Source organism: Anser anser (assembly GCF_964211835.1).
Source record: "Anser anser genome assembly, chromosome: 6".
NCBI classification, from domain to species: domain Eukaryota; kingdom Metazoa; phylum Chordata; class Aves; order Anseriformes; family Anatidae; genus Anser; species Anser anser.
In genome coordinates, this window is record NC_139726.1 from 3,701,098 (window position 1) to 3,718,179 (window position 17,082).

General features: G+C 38.9%; 1 protein-coding gene across 1 annotated transcript in view; it reads right to left on the reverse strand.

Annotated features, from left to right (window-relative positions):
* Positions 1–1,148: 1,148 nt before the first annotated feature.
* LOC310901254 (uncharacterized protein) overlaps positions 1,149–17,082 on the reverse strand; it is a 72,488-nt gene continuing 56,554 nt past the window's right edge. Inside the window, exons 9-10 of the mRNA XM_083840543.1 lie at positions 11,361–11,394; positions 1,149–11,079 (exon numbers count right to left, since the gene is read on the reverse strand). Coding sequence (XP_083696669.1) covers positions 11,039–11,079; positions 11,361–11,394 — 75 coding nt within the window. The 3' untranslated portion in view covers positions 1,149–11,038. The remainder of the gene's footprint in view (positions 11,080–11,360; positions 11,395–17,082) is intronic.

The window sequence follows — 17,082 nt, forward strand, 5'->3', positions numbered from 1 at the left end:
TAATGTGGTAATGTCTCCATTGGATAATACTAGTTTTGTCCATATTTTTCTATGGTGGTCTTACTGGAGAGATCTTCACGATTCAGAAGCTCAGTTTCTGATTCTCATATTCTCAGATTGACAGAGTACCTTCATTAGGAGGTGGTTTGATAACTGCAATGTTCGTTGAGCCCAGTACTGCTTCAATACCTAAGAAAATGCTGTAATTGGGTGTAAGGAAAATAGCCACCACCAGGTATTGCCGTGTCCCCCAGAGATTTGGCACTCCATGAAAAGCAGGCGAAAGAATGAAAAAGAAGGGAAAGCCAACCAAAACAAACTGAAAAACAAACAAACAAAAACAATTAAGATCATTCCCAAATAGTGTTTTTTAGGGTAAAACTGACAAATATTTATTTTCTCTCACTGCTAAAAGGAACCAAGTGATGGGTCATATATTTTTAAGTGTACATGAAAAGTTGAAAGGGCAGGAACAGGGTGGAGGAGGGGAGTCCAAAATTTGTTATCAGAAATTTTCTTTTAATGTTGTTTTTTTCTCACTTCCTTATATAGGTAGCTTTTAGAGAAGACAGTATGAAAATAGTTTCTTATTAAAATATTCTTATCCTGATATTCATTTATCTGCATATTTTAATAGTGGGTGAAGCATGAAGCGAAACATGTAATATACTTAAGAACACATAGGTACAATTGAATGGGAAGGAAAGCAATTACTTTTCGTTCTCGCTGTGCTAATATTATACAGCAAGGACTACTGATGGCTGGAAAACAGCTTTCCAACCTGAAGGGGTGGAAAGGAAGAGGGAAAACTCCCACATTCCCACTTACTCAGATGCAACAACCCATGCTAAAGTGGGCAAAGTAAAATTCCTCGCGGCAGAGAAACACAACCACTCCAGAATACATAACAGGAATCACTGCACTAATACCGTGAGATATTGTTTCCAGTCCCCGGCTTCTGGGAACTCGAAGGAAGTTTTCATCCATCCTGCAGCCATTCCATCCTGCCATTCCTTTTAATTAAACACAGAGAGTCACAGCCACGCTGACTCCCTGTTCTTTGGGCAAGAGCTCCTGTCTTGGGCTGTGCAACGTTAATGTAGTCAGACATGGAGCAATTCCAGCTGCAAATACAGAGAGGAGAAGAAAGAGGTGCCCTGGCTGCTGTAGTTGGGCAGTCCTGCTGCAAAAGGGGAGTGATCATTTGAATTCCTAGCTGGGATAAAAAGACCTTTCCTAGAACTGAAATCTCATTCCTGGTCTAAACAGGCAGATTTCTATGAAAAGAATTCCTGATTTCAAGAACCATCATTCTCTGATGAAAAATCACTCTTCTGAAAAGTTTTCAGACAGCCTCGGTGATTTCAATTAAATAGCAAAGGCCATGTGTCGAAATTCACAGTCGCCGTCCCTGTTTGCTTGTGGGTGTTGAAAAATAACCTTAAAAAAAAAAGTTTACTCTTTACTCAGCAACTTGAACAGCTTTCAACTAATTTTGTAGTTGGGAGGAATGCTCACAAAGACAGAGGTTTTCTTGACTGAGATCATCAGAACCCAGAGCTGGAGCAATTGTGCAACCGAGAAATGTATTCGAGCTTATTTCACAAGAATTATTTAATCTTTATACTATTAATTCACACCTACGAGGAAAAAAAAAAAAAAAAAAAAAAGGGTTCAGAGAAACTCTCTGTCTCCCCTGATAACTTCAAGATGCCTATCTGAGCCGAGGCCCGATTTTCTCCAGCAGCCCAAGGCAGGAGAGTGCTCATCCGAGGCCGTTTAACCCAGCAGTCCTCGATTTGTGCCTCTGCACACACACAGAGATGCTCGCAGAAGGAGGAGGCTGATTTTCATTTTCTGTGCTCTTTCTAATAAACAATAAGCAGATCGCAGCCTTCTTCTTTTGTGTGAGTGAAAATAACCATTTTTTTATTATTATTATTTTTTTAAATATTACAAAAAGGGACAATATGCTAAAAATATGCAGTGAACAAATATCATCTGTACAGACTGGAAGAGAACCTTCATAAATTAACCTTATTAGTGCATTACTGTAAGCGAATGCCAAAAAAGCTCCTAATTTGCATTAAGATAGATTTTTCAGGTTGGCTGCATGATTTAATTAAAGAAAAGATTAAGAATCATTAAACAAGCTGCTCTACCTTGCAATAACAGAATTCATATCTGATTCAGGTTAACGAAAACACAGATGGTGATTCAGTAACTGTTGAGTTGCTGTAACAGAATGAAAATGATCCCATTAGTTCTCTGGAAATGTGAGGGAATTTGAAAATTAGCATGCAGATACATTGTATGGTGCTAGACAGCTTGGTCTGCTTGGATCATCACTGATTACTCTTTGTTTGGGTTGGCAACACTGAACTTAATAAATGAAAAAATGTTCCAGTATACCACAGTTGGAAACTGTTCAAGGTTGAAATAGGTGTGCAGACTTTCAAGAAGAGAGAGTTAAGTAAACAAATGTCAATCAATTTGGGGCTGGCAACGTTTTTTTCTTCCAGAATGTCTGTTCTTGAGAAGCAAGTGTCATCAAAATTGAAATCCTTTGCTTTATACATATGTTCATGTGGTATTTATTATTACAAAGGTATTTTAAATGCATATCATTCATTTACAAAGGAACCTCTACAGTGTTTTGATACTGAAAGATGAGAAGAGCTCCTAGGAAAATGGATCAGGTTATGTATGTTATTGACAAAGAAATCAAACTGTTGCTGCAAAAAGGTTATAACAGAAGGAGATGTAAAATATAGGTAGAAAACCTTCTAAATATTTCAGTGAATTCAATAAGGCACATAAAATGATCATTGTCACCCCATCTGGGAAAGCAGAGCCTAGGCAAGTGCAGGAGTAATTTCGCTCAGCATATGCAATTTTCGAGGCACTCTCACAGAGATAACCACATTATATATTTTATAATACCTGAATCACAGCAACCTTACGACTCCAAGCATGAGATTTTGATGATGAATCTTGCTGAGAACAGTGTACATATGAAGATCAACACCAAGTTTTTCAATGCATATACCAACCCATTTTGTTGCATTATCTGTTAGACAGCAAAACAAGAGGAACAAGAGGGTGTCTTCTCATACTAAGATGTGTATTTTTTTTTCTTTTTGACTTCTTAATTTTATTGCAAGTGACTCCAAGGCCAAAAGGTTGTGCATAGGTTGTTACAACAAAAAGGAGGTTGTAACACTCAGACTTTTAGGTTAAAATGTTCTCTGCTTATCACGTGTTAAGATCTTTCAGAAATGATGTAATGCACCAGGGACTATGGTGCTACATTTGCAAACCACCTTTTTTTTAATCATTAATTGACATCATATAATAATGTCCAGCTCACTACTCCCAAAGTGATGGTAATTAATCTTGTGGAAAAAAAAAAAAATGACATTTCTAGCTTTTAGCATAGAAAGGTCATAAACAGGTTGTCTTTGATTTGACTGGATTTTAAGCATCTGATCAAACTTTTTCAAAAAACATTTCTTTTACGTTACCTTGGTTTTTTTAACACTTACATATTTAAAGATTGTATATAACAGAGATAGCCTCAGCAACTTGGCAACATTCGAAAGCACACATGTTATTACAAACAAGCGTGTCTTAGTTACGAATGAAACCTTTGCTGTTCTTCCATGACTAGCACTTTTTTATGGCGTTAGAAACTGTTTGGTACATGATGAGTGCTGGTACTGCAAAACATGGATTTTTTCTTTCCTTTTCTTTTTTCTTTTTTTCTTTTCTCTCATTTCAGAGCCATGGTATATTCCAAAACAAGGTAAACAACAGGGAAAAATGTCATTAAATATCTTCTCAGTACTCCAGCCTGTCATATACCAGCTAAGTGTCCCATCTTTGTGCTCATCACACTGCTTTCAGTTTTAGTCCAATTATGACTCAATCTCTCTTCTTGGCTCTTCAAGCAAGAATGTAAAGGACTGAATTGTACATGGATCTTCTCTGTGAAATTGTACAACCGAGGAAGATGTTAAGGGGTTATGCTGTGCATGCCAAAACTGTGCTAGTTAGAAAGGGTTAGATTACTGACTAAATAGATCAGGATATTAAATGCCAGCTATCAAATGATCTCAGGATATTTTGGTAGTTGCTGCTGCAAAACTGAGCAGATCTTTTTAATATTCTGCATTATTTCCATGAAAACTAAATGGAGCAAAAGAGGATATTTGGTTCAGTATTTGATTTATATTAGTACATTTTTGTTTGGATGAGAACTGTGAGAACCCAGTGGGTTTGGTTCATGGGAGATCTGGCGCATCACTTTTTTGGTTTTGATTCAAATCGGTTCACATCCCCCGAGTTTCACTTTGACTTTTGAGTTTGAACAAATCCAAAAAGTTCAAAGCAGAGCCCTGATGGAACCACTAACTTTCACATGGTTTCCACCCAAAATTATAAACTTTGCCCCCTTCACAAAATCATATTCAAAGAAATATGCTTTCCAAATGGCATTAACAGAAGTTATTTTTAAGTGAAGAGTGGAAGATGACCCAAATTCTTCAGATTTCTCTGGAACACAGAGCCCAGACATCCAACTGACCTTCTCAGAAATCCATGGAGGTAATTCTGCACAGAAGTAAAAATCAGAGCAAGAGGTTGAGCCCCCTCATGGTATCTTTCCTGAGAAAATATGAATACATTCTTTCTACCACCACTCTGAAATTAATTTGCATTGGGCATTTCAGCCGTGGGTTAAGCACAACAGACTTTTTGGATGCGACTTTGTCCAGAAGATGCCATTCCCCTAAAAGAAGGTTTTCTCACATTCAGTGGGGTCATCTGAAATGGAAGCTTCAGCAAAGACATTTGGATGCTTGACAGGACCTTCTTGTAAACGATGTGTCCTTGGCCAGTACAAGAAAACCTCCCATGTGAATATATCACAGAAAATCATGCATACAGTTCTGGCCCTTGTTAAAAAAATAGATAATGAAAAGCAGAGAAACCTCTGAACATTCAGGAATAACTTTCATAGATATCCTCAAAGGAGATGATTACATATTCCAAATCAAATGCCTCAGAGACATACTTATTCCAGTAGGCCCTTTTTTAAAAAGTATTATTCGCCATTTTCAATTTACGCTTCTACTAAATCTTATTTTCTTATTTATCATCATGCTTTTCTCAGCTGATTAGACCCAGATAACAGTAACATTTATATTCCTCTTTTTCTTTTTTTTTCTTTTTTTTTCTTTTTTTTTCTTTTTTTTTTCTTTTCTTTTTTTTTTTTTATTTGGGGGGGAGGGAGGGGAAAAGGAGTAATATTTGATTTACACTAGTCATCAAAAAAATTATTTAATACTTCTTCTACCGAACGTTTGTTACACACATCAACTAACTTCCCATTTTCAGTGTAAATTAATAACGGTTTATTTACTTTTATTTACTTTTCTCTCATGTCCTTTCTCTCCCCTTTGCTTCTTCTTTTTTTTTTTTTTTTTTTCCCTCTTCTGGAAGAATTTTTTTGATATCTTTAGGGTGTTTGGTACTCCCAAGGAAGAAATTACAGTATTTGTCAGCTCTACCCAGGTTATCACTGCACATCTAACATCGGGTATAGAGCTGACATTTCACAGGAGGCTGGAATGCACTCCATTATCTCTGTAGAAGCACTTTGTAAACTAGGATAGGATCCAGTTAAGGAGCCAAAAACAATACTGTGGAAATTACCTGGCCAGTCAAGTCTATAAAAAGTGAGTTACAAATAACATTAGCTAAAGCCAATAATTCTTACAAATATTCCATGAGCATACCATAAGTTAAAAATGAAATAATTTAGAGTAATGAGGACATGTTAATGTTTCAACATGAATGAATAATAAAAATATTAGTTATGTTTGTCTGAAAATTTGTCTGCTTTTAATGCTGGAGCCAGCCTGATTCCCCATGTGTTTGGGACCATGGACACTGGCAAACAGCATGTAACTTTACACTGTATCCTGAAACACCCTTGTGGGCTAATTACGGGACCCCTGAAAAGTGTGAGGCAACACCAAGCAGTGCTACTGGATCAGACCTCAGTATGTGTTCCCATGAAACTTGAAGCAAGCAAAAGAGACACATTTTCCACAAGTTTGTAAACAGTGCAACTTCAAGTAAAAGTGGTGAGAACATTTTGGAGAATTTTTTTCAAGCATCACGCCGTGTCACTTGTGGGAGCTGGGAAAGTAGCAGTGTTGCAATAGAATGGACCAGACTCTTTATGAAACAGGATGAAATGTTTATATTTGGCTATTATGGTGATGACTGTTATTAAAAAGAAAGAAGGAAAGAAAGCAAAGATAGATAAACATATTAATTATGTGTCAAACCACAAGACATCTCTTAGGACACTGTGATGAGAAGACTCAAATACTACAGCTAGCTTTGCTAAGTTTCAATGTATTTCATAGTGAGCTTTATTAACCTTTAGGGAGAAATGAAGTTTAGAAATAGTATTTGGTGTTCCAACCTCCTGTATTTCCTCCTCATTTTTCAAGAGAGGATGATATCCGTCCAGCAAAGAATCTAGGTGGTTTCAACACATGTAATCCTCGTGACTTAAATGAACCCCCATGCTCAGGTGGGCAAAGGGAACAAGTGTCCCTGTGTCTAACCTGCACTGGAAGTTACTAAATTACGGAGGGGCAAACATTTCCCTCCCTTCCTATTCCTACTGAGAGAATTTTAAATTCACTCACCTCATTTCCCATAATTTCTCTCAGTAGCCCAATAAAAAGGATCATTTTCTGTTTTTCAAAAACAAAATTCAGAGGCAAAATGCAGCCCCATTAGAAGGGCAGAAATAACTTTTAGATTCTGTGCTCCAGGATATGGAATAAGACCTTTAATTAAAGCAACCCTCTGGTCAAGCTGGCACTTCTTTTTTAATTGCACCCTCCTGTCACCCTGTGATTTATTTTATTTTAATTTTTCAGTGTGCGTGAACATTTCAGAGAGTCCTAAACGAAATTGGGGCTGTCAAAAGATGCGATGCTGCGTCATCACGTAGCTGATGGCTAGGAGCCAGCTCTGTCAACACTTGGCTTTGTACTGTCCGGGGGAGAGAAGCTGATTCTTCAGCAGTGTCTAATCAGTTTAAAACAAATCTGGAAGATGTTACTAAAAGACGAGATGAGATCCAGGCCACAGCAGCCTATGCATACAAAGAAGTGAAGGATTTCTTCTGAGAACAAAATTAAAGAGGTGGAACGAACACTTGACAGTTTCAACACAATTATAACCGAGAATAACAAGGAGCTCACTACTGGTTGAGGAAATGGGACTACTGGTACCTAGAGAAAGTACATCGCTATGTCCCCTACCAGCACCGACGGAGACAGCAAGGTCTTAGATCTCCTGGTCAGCAGTATTAAATTTCCTGTAAGTTCATCAGATCCTGGTTAATTCTTGAAAAGAAACCAAGGGAAAAGAAGGTGAAGGGTAAAGATGACAGGAAGTATTTTTATCTAATAAATCACAGAAGGTATGAAAATTTGTAAATAGGTACTTTGGATTTATGTAACATCTTCCATCTGAGTTCCTCAGTAGGCTTCAGAAGCTATATCTTTTTAGACCCAACATAGATAACAAAAAGGTCCCCGTTTATCTTACCAGTGCCTCATCTATAAACCTTATAAAAGGCCTGGCTCATGCAGGCATGCTTGCAAATAAGCAATAATAGGCAATATTTCTGGAAAAATTCATTTCCTTCTGGCAGTATGCAGTAAAGGTGTGACACAAAGGAATGAAGGCAGAAAACCAAATTTTTTCCTGTCTGCAAACACCTGACCTGGCTCACAGATAGATACCCAACACAAAATAATCAAGACACACACTTAAGCCCTCACAGGAGTCAATTACAAGGGTGAGTATATCACAAAAGTACCTAAGATGCTGACACCTTCTCTGCTTTTACTGGGGATACTCTGCGGAAGTGAGAGGAGGAGGCATCTCTGAAAGATACATGTCCTGGACTTAAAGACTTAAGGTAGAAAACAGAAAGTAGCCCTTATCATCCATTGAAAACAATCTGATAAGAAGTTCTATAGAACAGCTATCAATGGGAAGTTAAAAGAAAGAAAGAAAAAAAAAAAAGGAAAAAAAAAACAGACATCTGTAGATCTATAGGAAAATTTTCCACCAATTTTAATGAAGTTACATTTATAGGTTACAAACTAGTAGAAGCAGTTGGGACGGAGTAGAGATGTGATGCTTTTCTTCCAGCTGCTTGGAGGAGACTGAGTTTCCATCATGTGCATCAGGACTGCTGACCCCCCCAGGAGGCTAGGCCGCAGCATCTCCAAGAGATGCCACATAATCCTTTTTCATTCTCCCTTCCCATCACCTCCAGCATGCTACAATTATAAGACTTCATTTATTTTCTGCTTTTGACAGGGAGGAACAACAACTCTGAGTGAAAAGGAAATGCTTTCCTTATTGCAGAGACTCAGTGTACCAGGATGTATTCCTCCTATCATCTCAGGAAAAAAATAAAAAATAAAAAGTAAACTTTTCAGACATTTTACAGCATTTTGTCCCATTGTTTGCCTTCCCACTAAGATCTCTTTCCTCCAGCTCAATTATTACCCACATTGTTGATCACATGGGCATTGGCTCAAATGCGTTAAAGGGAGAAGAGTTTATCCCTTGGCCTGCGGGTCTGCATCTATTAAACCTCTCCAACTTTATTTGAGCAAAACATGGTGAAACATTCTTTCATCTCTCATGGGAATGACCCCCAGATTTGAACTGAGAGAAATTTTCCCACCTCTCTGTAAAATTCTGTAACTCATCTTTTGTACTTTACATGAGGATTTTTCTCATGGTTTGTGAGGCAGATCAGATTACCTCAGATACTTGTTCAGTAGCTGAATGGATAGGATATTATAAGCTCTAATTTGCAGTCTCCTGTAACATACTGTATTATAAAATACTGAAAGATTTGAGATCCACTTCAGTTAAACCCCTAACTGTCTGCATGCTTAGACCAGCTTGGTCACAGAGTCATGGCTTTGAAGTCCTGCAGGAACAGTCCTGCAGCTGACATCCCCCTCATTCCCTTTCTTCTCTCTTACCCTTTTCTCACTTTATTGCCTTCTCAACAACAGTGGACCAGGCATGACCATTTGGAAGGGCTAAAAGCTTCTGTTCCCTCTTTCTTTCCATGCTGTTCACCTTCAAGATTTTACATTTTCCACCACATCTTAGCAGGGCTGGCAGCCTCTTCCACTGCTTTTGAACCTTGCCTGTCCCAGGAGTTACAGGATCTGGCCCGTCAGGTATAAAACACCTTCTAACAGCCCTCTGAGCAGCTTTGTTTCAAGCATTGCATCAAATCAGCTGTGGGAGTGGCTGCAATGGAAGTGGGGAACAGGTCAAAGTGACAAAACTTCTCTGGGAAGTGCCCATGGAGATCTCAGTCCTGTTCCCAGCAGATTCTTCCCATAATAACATCTAACACTATCACTGACACTAATTATAAACCCTGTTACTAAGCTAAATTACAACCCCAGCTGAGGAAACAAGGAGCGAGCAAGCATGCACTGAGGCAAGAGAACCCTTGGCAGCTTAGTTCTTTTTGCCCTGTCTCAAAACTGCCCTGGCTGAAGCCACAAGGCCATGCCAGCTGCGTGTTTACATTGGGAAGAAGCAGAGGGGATGAAGCAAACCTGGCTGCATCTCTAAGTTTGACTTACCATACCTTCCCCATCTCTGGGAGGTGATCCCAAACAGCAGCTGAATTCTCCATGATGAGGAGCATGGGCTGAATTATACTGCAGTTCCCTATGCGACAACTGGTCTGCAGATAAAGACCTGAGTCTGCAGCATCTTCCACCAGCACAAAACATACAACTGTGTGATAAATATTTCCATAATCACGATGAAAAAGAGGGGGGGAATCCAAATTCTTAAACGTATTCAGACTCAGCTGGAATTCGGACCAAGAGATGGACCAGCTCTTACTTATCCCTGAGGCACATTCGCCCCCTCCATATAATTAAGCTCTTGGGCTGTTTTGTTAGTGTTGAGAAGCAGGCTTTGCCAAAAGTCATCTGGTTTTCTCTCTTAAAATAGTGACAGGTTTTTTCCCCCTCCTTGCTAAAGAAACCTTTCAGTTTCATTGCTTATATGCTTTAGGTATAATTATTTTTTTTTTACCTTTCACAGTGTTATTTCCTACCCATAAAATTACACAAAAATGGTCATCAGCAAGCCTGCTGAAAAGACCAGCCACCATACATTGCAGAGAATAACTTTAATATTTATAAAAAAATAAAGACCATACTTCTTTTAAAGATCTTGCTCTAAACAAACTGAATTATTCATGCATAGAATTGTACGGCATTAGAACACCTGTTTTCAATCATGCATAATGTAAAATCACTCATTACCTCACAAGAGCCTCTACATCTCCAGCAATCAAATGGCATTGAAACAGCAAAACAGGTGCTTGGCAGGTGGATGCAAACAGATGTTTTGGGCTTGCTTGTCTTTTCTTGTACAGGTGTGGAGTTCTTGTTTTCAACGGCGTAATTGCTATTTAAATAGGTGATATTTAATTCTTACGTGCTTTAATATTTATTTTTGCTTCTTCAATTCCTTTTTCCACTTTGTGAACAGCATAGGCTCAAGGAAGCCTATGTGATGTGCAAAAGCTCTCAGCTGAACTGCGAGGTGGGGTAATGCCACTGCAAGTATGGTTCCTCTTACTCAGACTTTCATCCCCCAAATCCTCATCCAGGAAAATTTGTCACTTCTCTAAAAAATTTGTGCAAAACCACTGCGGAGACCACCATGCTCACAGTTTTCTGGAAGTGGCCAGGGACTAGTGTGCCCTTTCTGAAGGATATCTGAACGTTGGGTGTAGGAGATAGGATAAACATTTGTGGAAACAGTTCAAATCTGGGAATGGGGCAGATCTCTGCATGTTTTTCCAGGAGTACAATTTAAAGGCAACTGAAAATGCTGGAATCTCTACTGCCCCAAGTCCACCGGTGTAGAGCAGCAACAACTACAAATATTGTCTCTGCTTCTTCCTGCCATTTGCACAGACTGGAAAAAAAAAAAAAAAAAAAACAAAAAAAAAAACTATATATAAAATTAAAAGAATTTGCAGAAAATGAACCAAAATTGGCCAAAATGTACTTAGGTGCTCATGTCTTTCAAGCACTGGTTACTGGTTGTCCTAAACAGACACATCCCCAGTCTTTAGTTTTCAGCAGAAAAGTGGCAAATCTTTAGAAACATCTTTAAACTTGGCACCCACTCTAGCAGTCTCAATACACTGGCCAATGACAGACAAACCATGATGAGAGTTTATTGCACTAAGTCACCTGTGCCTGTATCTGTTCCTCGTGGTCCAACATCCTGAGGAAAAAAATAAACACAAGATGCAATGAAACACATCAGTGCTTCAAGCAGGTAGGTTAAGAGCAAAATGATTTTTCATGGTTAGCATATAGCGCTAGTCAGGTGTAAACAACTGACTTGTATTATGGCAACACATCGTTTAGTATGGACCCAAGCAGTAAAATTTTTGGACCACAACACGTCATCATGGGATTAGCCCTGGTCACACTGATAGAGGTTTGCCTGGCATTGATATGTGCCCTAAAACTTATGACTATCCAATAGGTGGTGACAATAATACTGGGGAATATTTGATTCAGGGTGCCAATGACTTCTCTTCCGAGGCAAGAGAATTTAAAATCCATCTTTGGACTCCTTTTTAAATAGTTCACTATTTAAAAGCAGCCACATGAATAGAGTAGGAAAAACTATACTGGGTTGTATAAACTAGAGGATACGGTACACAGATATCATGAACTGTGATATTAAGAAGCAACTGTACTATAGATGGTGCAGTCTATGTTTGCCTGTCTTAAAAAATGGCATCTCTGTCGTGGTTATCATGAAGACTGTCAAGCATTTCGTGGTGTTTAGCTACACAGTAAAATATAGAGGAACATTATTACAATTGGGTTTTTCCTTTTGTTAATGTAGATGCATAAATAAACAGAGAAAAGAAGAGAAACCATTAGTCAGTTCATCGTACAGTTTCTTCCTCTTCTCCTTCTCCTCCAGCAGTCTGGAAAGGAGAGCAATGAGCTCTCTTCAGCAATCTGACACTGCTGCTCTCGTAGACTGATACGTTGGAAGCATATATATATGCATGTATATATAAAATATACTTAAGCTGATAATAATAGTATTTGTGGAATATAGTCAACATCAGTTCTTATGCCAGCACACAGAAAACAATCTGTACAAATAAAAAACAGTGTACCTCAGTGTACCTAAACAATTAACTCAATTGTATTTTTCAGTGTCAGAGATCTCATTGTTCGTTGAGTATAAGCATCTCATTATTCCCAAGCAAAAATGTCAGAAGAACCTGGAAAATTAAGGGATTTATTCCAGTTTTACCTCTAAGAAATAGGTATTCAGATGCCAGGGTAACAGGAGCAGTTAATGAATCTATCCTGAACCAGCTATGACAGAATTTAAATGACACAATTACCTTAACAAGTAGGATACCAAGACTGATAACAACACTCAAGTTTTTATATGTAAATATACACATATAGCTCACATTTACATGGACAAGGAGTATATCTATCATTAATTTATGTGTTTACTCATGTGTAGCTTTTCAAATATTAGAAATAAGAGAAAACAAACCCACCAGTACATGATGGCTTACAAGTTCAAGCTGAGAACATGTCCCAGAACAGCAACTCTTGAATCGAGAAGTGCCTGCAGCGAGCACGACGCACCCTACTTCACACCAGTCCTTCAGCCATCTCCCGGGCTCCCTCTACAGTGAACACATGGATGGGTGGACCCAACCCTGCCTGAAAAACTGAGTGAAGGCTTAGGCTCCAGAAAACCTCTCTTCAGCACGTTTCCTTAGAGACTGTGAAATTCCTCTCTTTCTGGGTCAGAAACGTGATTTCTAATCACATAGAAGTTACTTTAAATGATCGAATGGCATAGAGAAACAAGGGATGAATCAGCGGATCTAGGATGAAATTAAAACTTAACAAACACTTCCCAAATTCCATTTGGGAATTATTTCTGAGCATTTCTTTGGTAGAAAACATAACCACTTCACAGAACTTGTCCATCTCATCAGCTCTGGCACAGCCTCAACCTCGGCATCTATAGAAGTGCCCCAGTGCTCCTCCTTTGACCTTCCATCCTGCCCCGGGTGCTGGAGCTCATCCTCATCCCAGGATGAGTGTGTTTTGAACATTTCCACAAAGGACTGTTTGATCTGGACCACTGCCTTCAGGAAACGGAGCAGCTCTCGTCCTCCTTTTAAGAACTTTTGACCATTTTCGCTGCAGGAACTTTTCCCACATCCTTGTCTCCATGACCAGGCTTCAAAGGACACCGTGCTGCTCTTCTCTTTAACATCCTCTCCAGCCACACCACTTGGATTGGGAGGGGTATCTGCAAGTTTTTTTCAATATTATCTTTCAGTTCATGCCTCATGTTTAGTTTGTGTCTCAGCTGATGGCAGAGGGAACATGGATTGGTCTCTCCAGGATGCTTCTGATCAATTTTCTTTTCACATGAAGTATGAATTATTAACGACCACCAGACACACTAAACCAACTCACGCCCCAAGTTTCCCCAGCAAATTTTCCCCACATTTTGAAAAAAAAAAAAAAATCGACATAAATAAATAAATATCTCCAACATTTTCCCCAAAAGAATTATAAATATGGGCTGTGTAAAATCAAGGTAGGAGGGCAACTCTTTAGATAAAGGACTTGTAATGAAAAACATCTTTTTCATTTGTGGGCCAGTCATAGCTATTTTTTGCCTAAGGCCAAAGAAGTCATTTAATATTGTTGCAACTCTGCTTATTCACCAATAAAATGGTCGTATTGCTCTTCTTTCAGAGCTGTTACAAGGCATTTATAAAGTAGGTGGAGAAATTGAAAGGTTTTTGCCCAGGTGCAAAGAGCTATTGGCATCCCACTTATCAGAAATGGGCACCCAGCAGACCCCTTACAGAGCTTACACTGCACACTCAAATATTTGTGTGTGGTGGTGGGGGATGACGATAGCAGATAGTGTTCAGACTGAATCATTTTGGGTGGGTGTAAAAGGATGGAGCCACTGTTAAAAAATCCTCTAGCTGAGGCTATAGGAGATTTTTTTTTCTCCTTGTAATTTTAGATACTGGGTGCCGTGGGGAGCTCAGATGGCATCTGGGAGAGGTTTAACCTTCTATGCATGCACCTTGAGAGTTTCGGGAAATGGGATTGGACCCCATCCCCTCAAATCCCCAGTGCTCTAGGGAATGAGCAGTTGGCAACCTTACCAGTCTCCTGCCCTGTGCCCCCAGCCTCTGTACAGTGGCTTTGCGGAGGGATGGATCAAACCCTGTGCCTGGGTTTTCCACACTGCAACACCATCACTATTACCAAAAGCTCCCCTAAAACATGTGAAAGAAAATTTTGCAATCAGTGCAAATGCTTAGATACGACCCATATTGCTGAAATACAGTTTATTGCTCCCAGAGACCAAAACCGCACATTATCCAGAGGGAAGATAAAGCATTGCAAAATTTGGGTAGTGTCCCAGGGCTGGTTCTCCCCATTCACATGGGTTTTATATATCCTGAGTGCAGGAGAGCCACGCAAGTCCCTTGCAGGGAACAAACCTGGCACTGCAAGCAGTTATCCCAATTCTTCAGGTGTGCGTAGGTGTATTTGCACACACATGCACGTACACAAATATATATGGAAAATATATGTACATGAAATGGAATGAGGCACCAAATACATCCGGTGCAAACCCCGCAGCCCAAGCTCCGTGGGTTTTCACCCAGCAGCTCTGCTTTCAGGCTGACAGCTGCAGATCCCAGGTGGTCTGACATTTGAGATAGGGTCTGTGGGTAAGATTGAAGGTGTTTCAGGGGAGAAGGGGGCTGTGAATAGCACCGAGCCCTCATCCAGATGGAATCGTTCACCAAACAACCTGAGATACTCTATTACTGTCCATATGTCTCCCAGGTCTCCAAAGGCCATACTCCATTGATTTATTAGAAATCTGCTTTTTCAGCATGGGTTCTTTCCAAAACAGAGCATAATGTGGGATTTACTATCATCCGAAATGCTCCTTTTTAAATATCAGTTCTTCACATAAACGAGTCTTTGGAAATGTTTCACCAGATGAGAAAGTAAATATTTTGGGATGGAAGCACCCTCCTCATGTACCCTTTTAACAAGTTCTTCCTGTCACAATGAATGATAAAACATTTTATAGGGCACTTCTTTGAGAAATAAATTACTAAAGGCACAGTACCAATGGAGAAAAAGACACCAGATATAACCATGCTAACAGTCTGCTTTGCACTTATTTCTTCCTTAGCATATAAGCCTGGAAGAATTATTTTATTGTTTTAGCACTGCAAACAGTTGTTATTAGTGTATCTTATTTATAGTCAGTTCTTTGCAGCACTATAGTAATATAGAAAAATATCAGTTATTTCATCACAGTGGTGAATTTAATGAACCTGAAGGTGTGTGTTATTTTAGCACTTGCTATAGCTCCTGTGAAAACCCAATGGTGCTAAAATCTGTAAACCTGTCACTGCTTAAGTAATAACCTTGTTAAAAGCATCTTCGTTTAACTTATTTCAGCTTTTGCAGAATGCAGGTTTTATTTTATCAGTGTAGAGAATAGGTGTTTCCAACCAAACCACTTATTGTAAATATATTTAATTGTAGTTCATTAATTTATTCTCAGTGTTATTGCTTTTATTTTAACACTTAGTTTAAATTAAGCATTGTCTAGAATTGAGTTCCCATTTTCGATTTTTTTTAAACAAACTCTTAATTTATATAAAATATCTTTGGTTAGAACAGTAAATTTTATTCTGCAATATGGAAAATGCTTTTTTTATTCATTAATATCCCTTTATGCTGCAAGAAATGAGCTTCCTTTCTTAACTGTACAGACAGGAAAACAAAATGAGATTTTTTTTTTTTTAATCTTACCACTGTGAAATTGGGCTTTTTTTCTATTTAAAAAAATAGAGAAAATGAAATATTGATGGTGCATTTTCCAAATTATCAATCGATCCCTGCAAATGTACATCTACAATTATTGAAATTTTGGCAATAAAAAAAAAAAAAAAAAAAAGGAACTCCCTGCTATTTAACACCATTCAGCAAAAGAGAAGTGTAATTTGCACCATCACTTTTTTATAGCACCAATGATACTTCCTACATTATTACACCATGGAGTTGTTTGTGACAAATGATAAAAGTATCAGGTTCCTAGTAAATTTTTACAAGGTGGGCAATTATCCGTCCATTAATACTCTTTCTTTAAGACTTGCTATACTATCCTGTGCTGTATGGCAGACACAATGCATCTCAGGGAACAAGTCCTCATGAACTGGTGCTGGATGACAGTACGGGTCCCACTCCTCCAGGCAGAGGGACTGCAGCAGAAACCCAAGTGTACTGGCTGCTTAGAAATAATTATCAGAATTAGCTATTCAGGATGTCTCCATTAGATTGTCATTTCTTTGGGCCTTTATTATTATTTTTTTTGTTCCATAATTTAGCTCTCCCTCTCAATGTGTTTCCCTTTCAGCGTTTATTGATCCATGCTTCAGCGTAGACCTGCGACTAATATAAAAAAGAACACCAGCACCAGAGCCAGTGCAACAGCCCAGGTTTACACTGCACACGAAGCTGACCTCGGCCATTTAATTGCTCCTAGCAGCAGAATTTTCTGGCCTAATCAGACTTGATTTTAGTTTGCAAACAAGTCAAAAATGTTATTAAATGTCATCTCTTCTCACAGTTTTGGTGTCAAAAACCATGTGAGGAACGGTAGTGCAGCACTTTGTGCACAGTGCTAGTAACTCTGCATGGGTCCTGCGCAGCAAGCAAGAGTGATGCTGTAGGAGGTAGTTACTCCTTGCCTGGACATTAAGAAGCAGAGATGAATGAGTATGGTCAGGGGGCAGCCTCTGAGATGTGTATGAGGAATAAACACGGGATTGCACCAGGCACTGGCATCCCA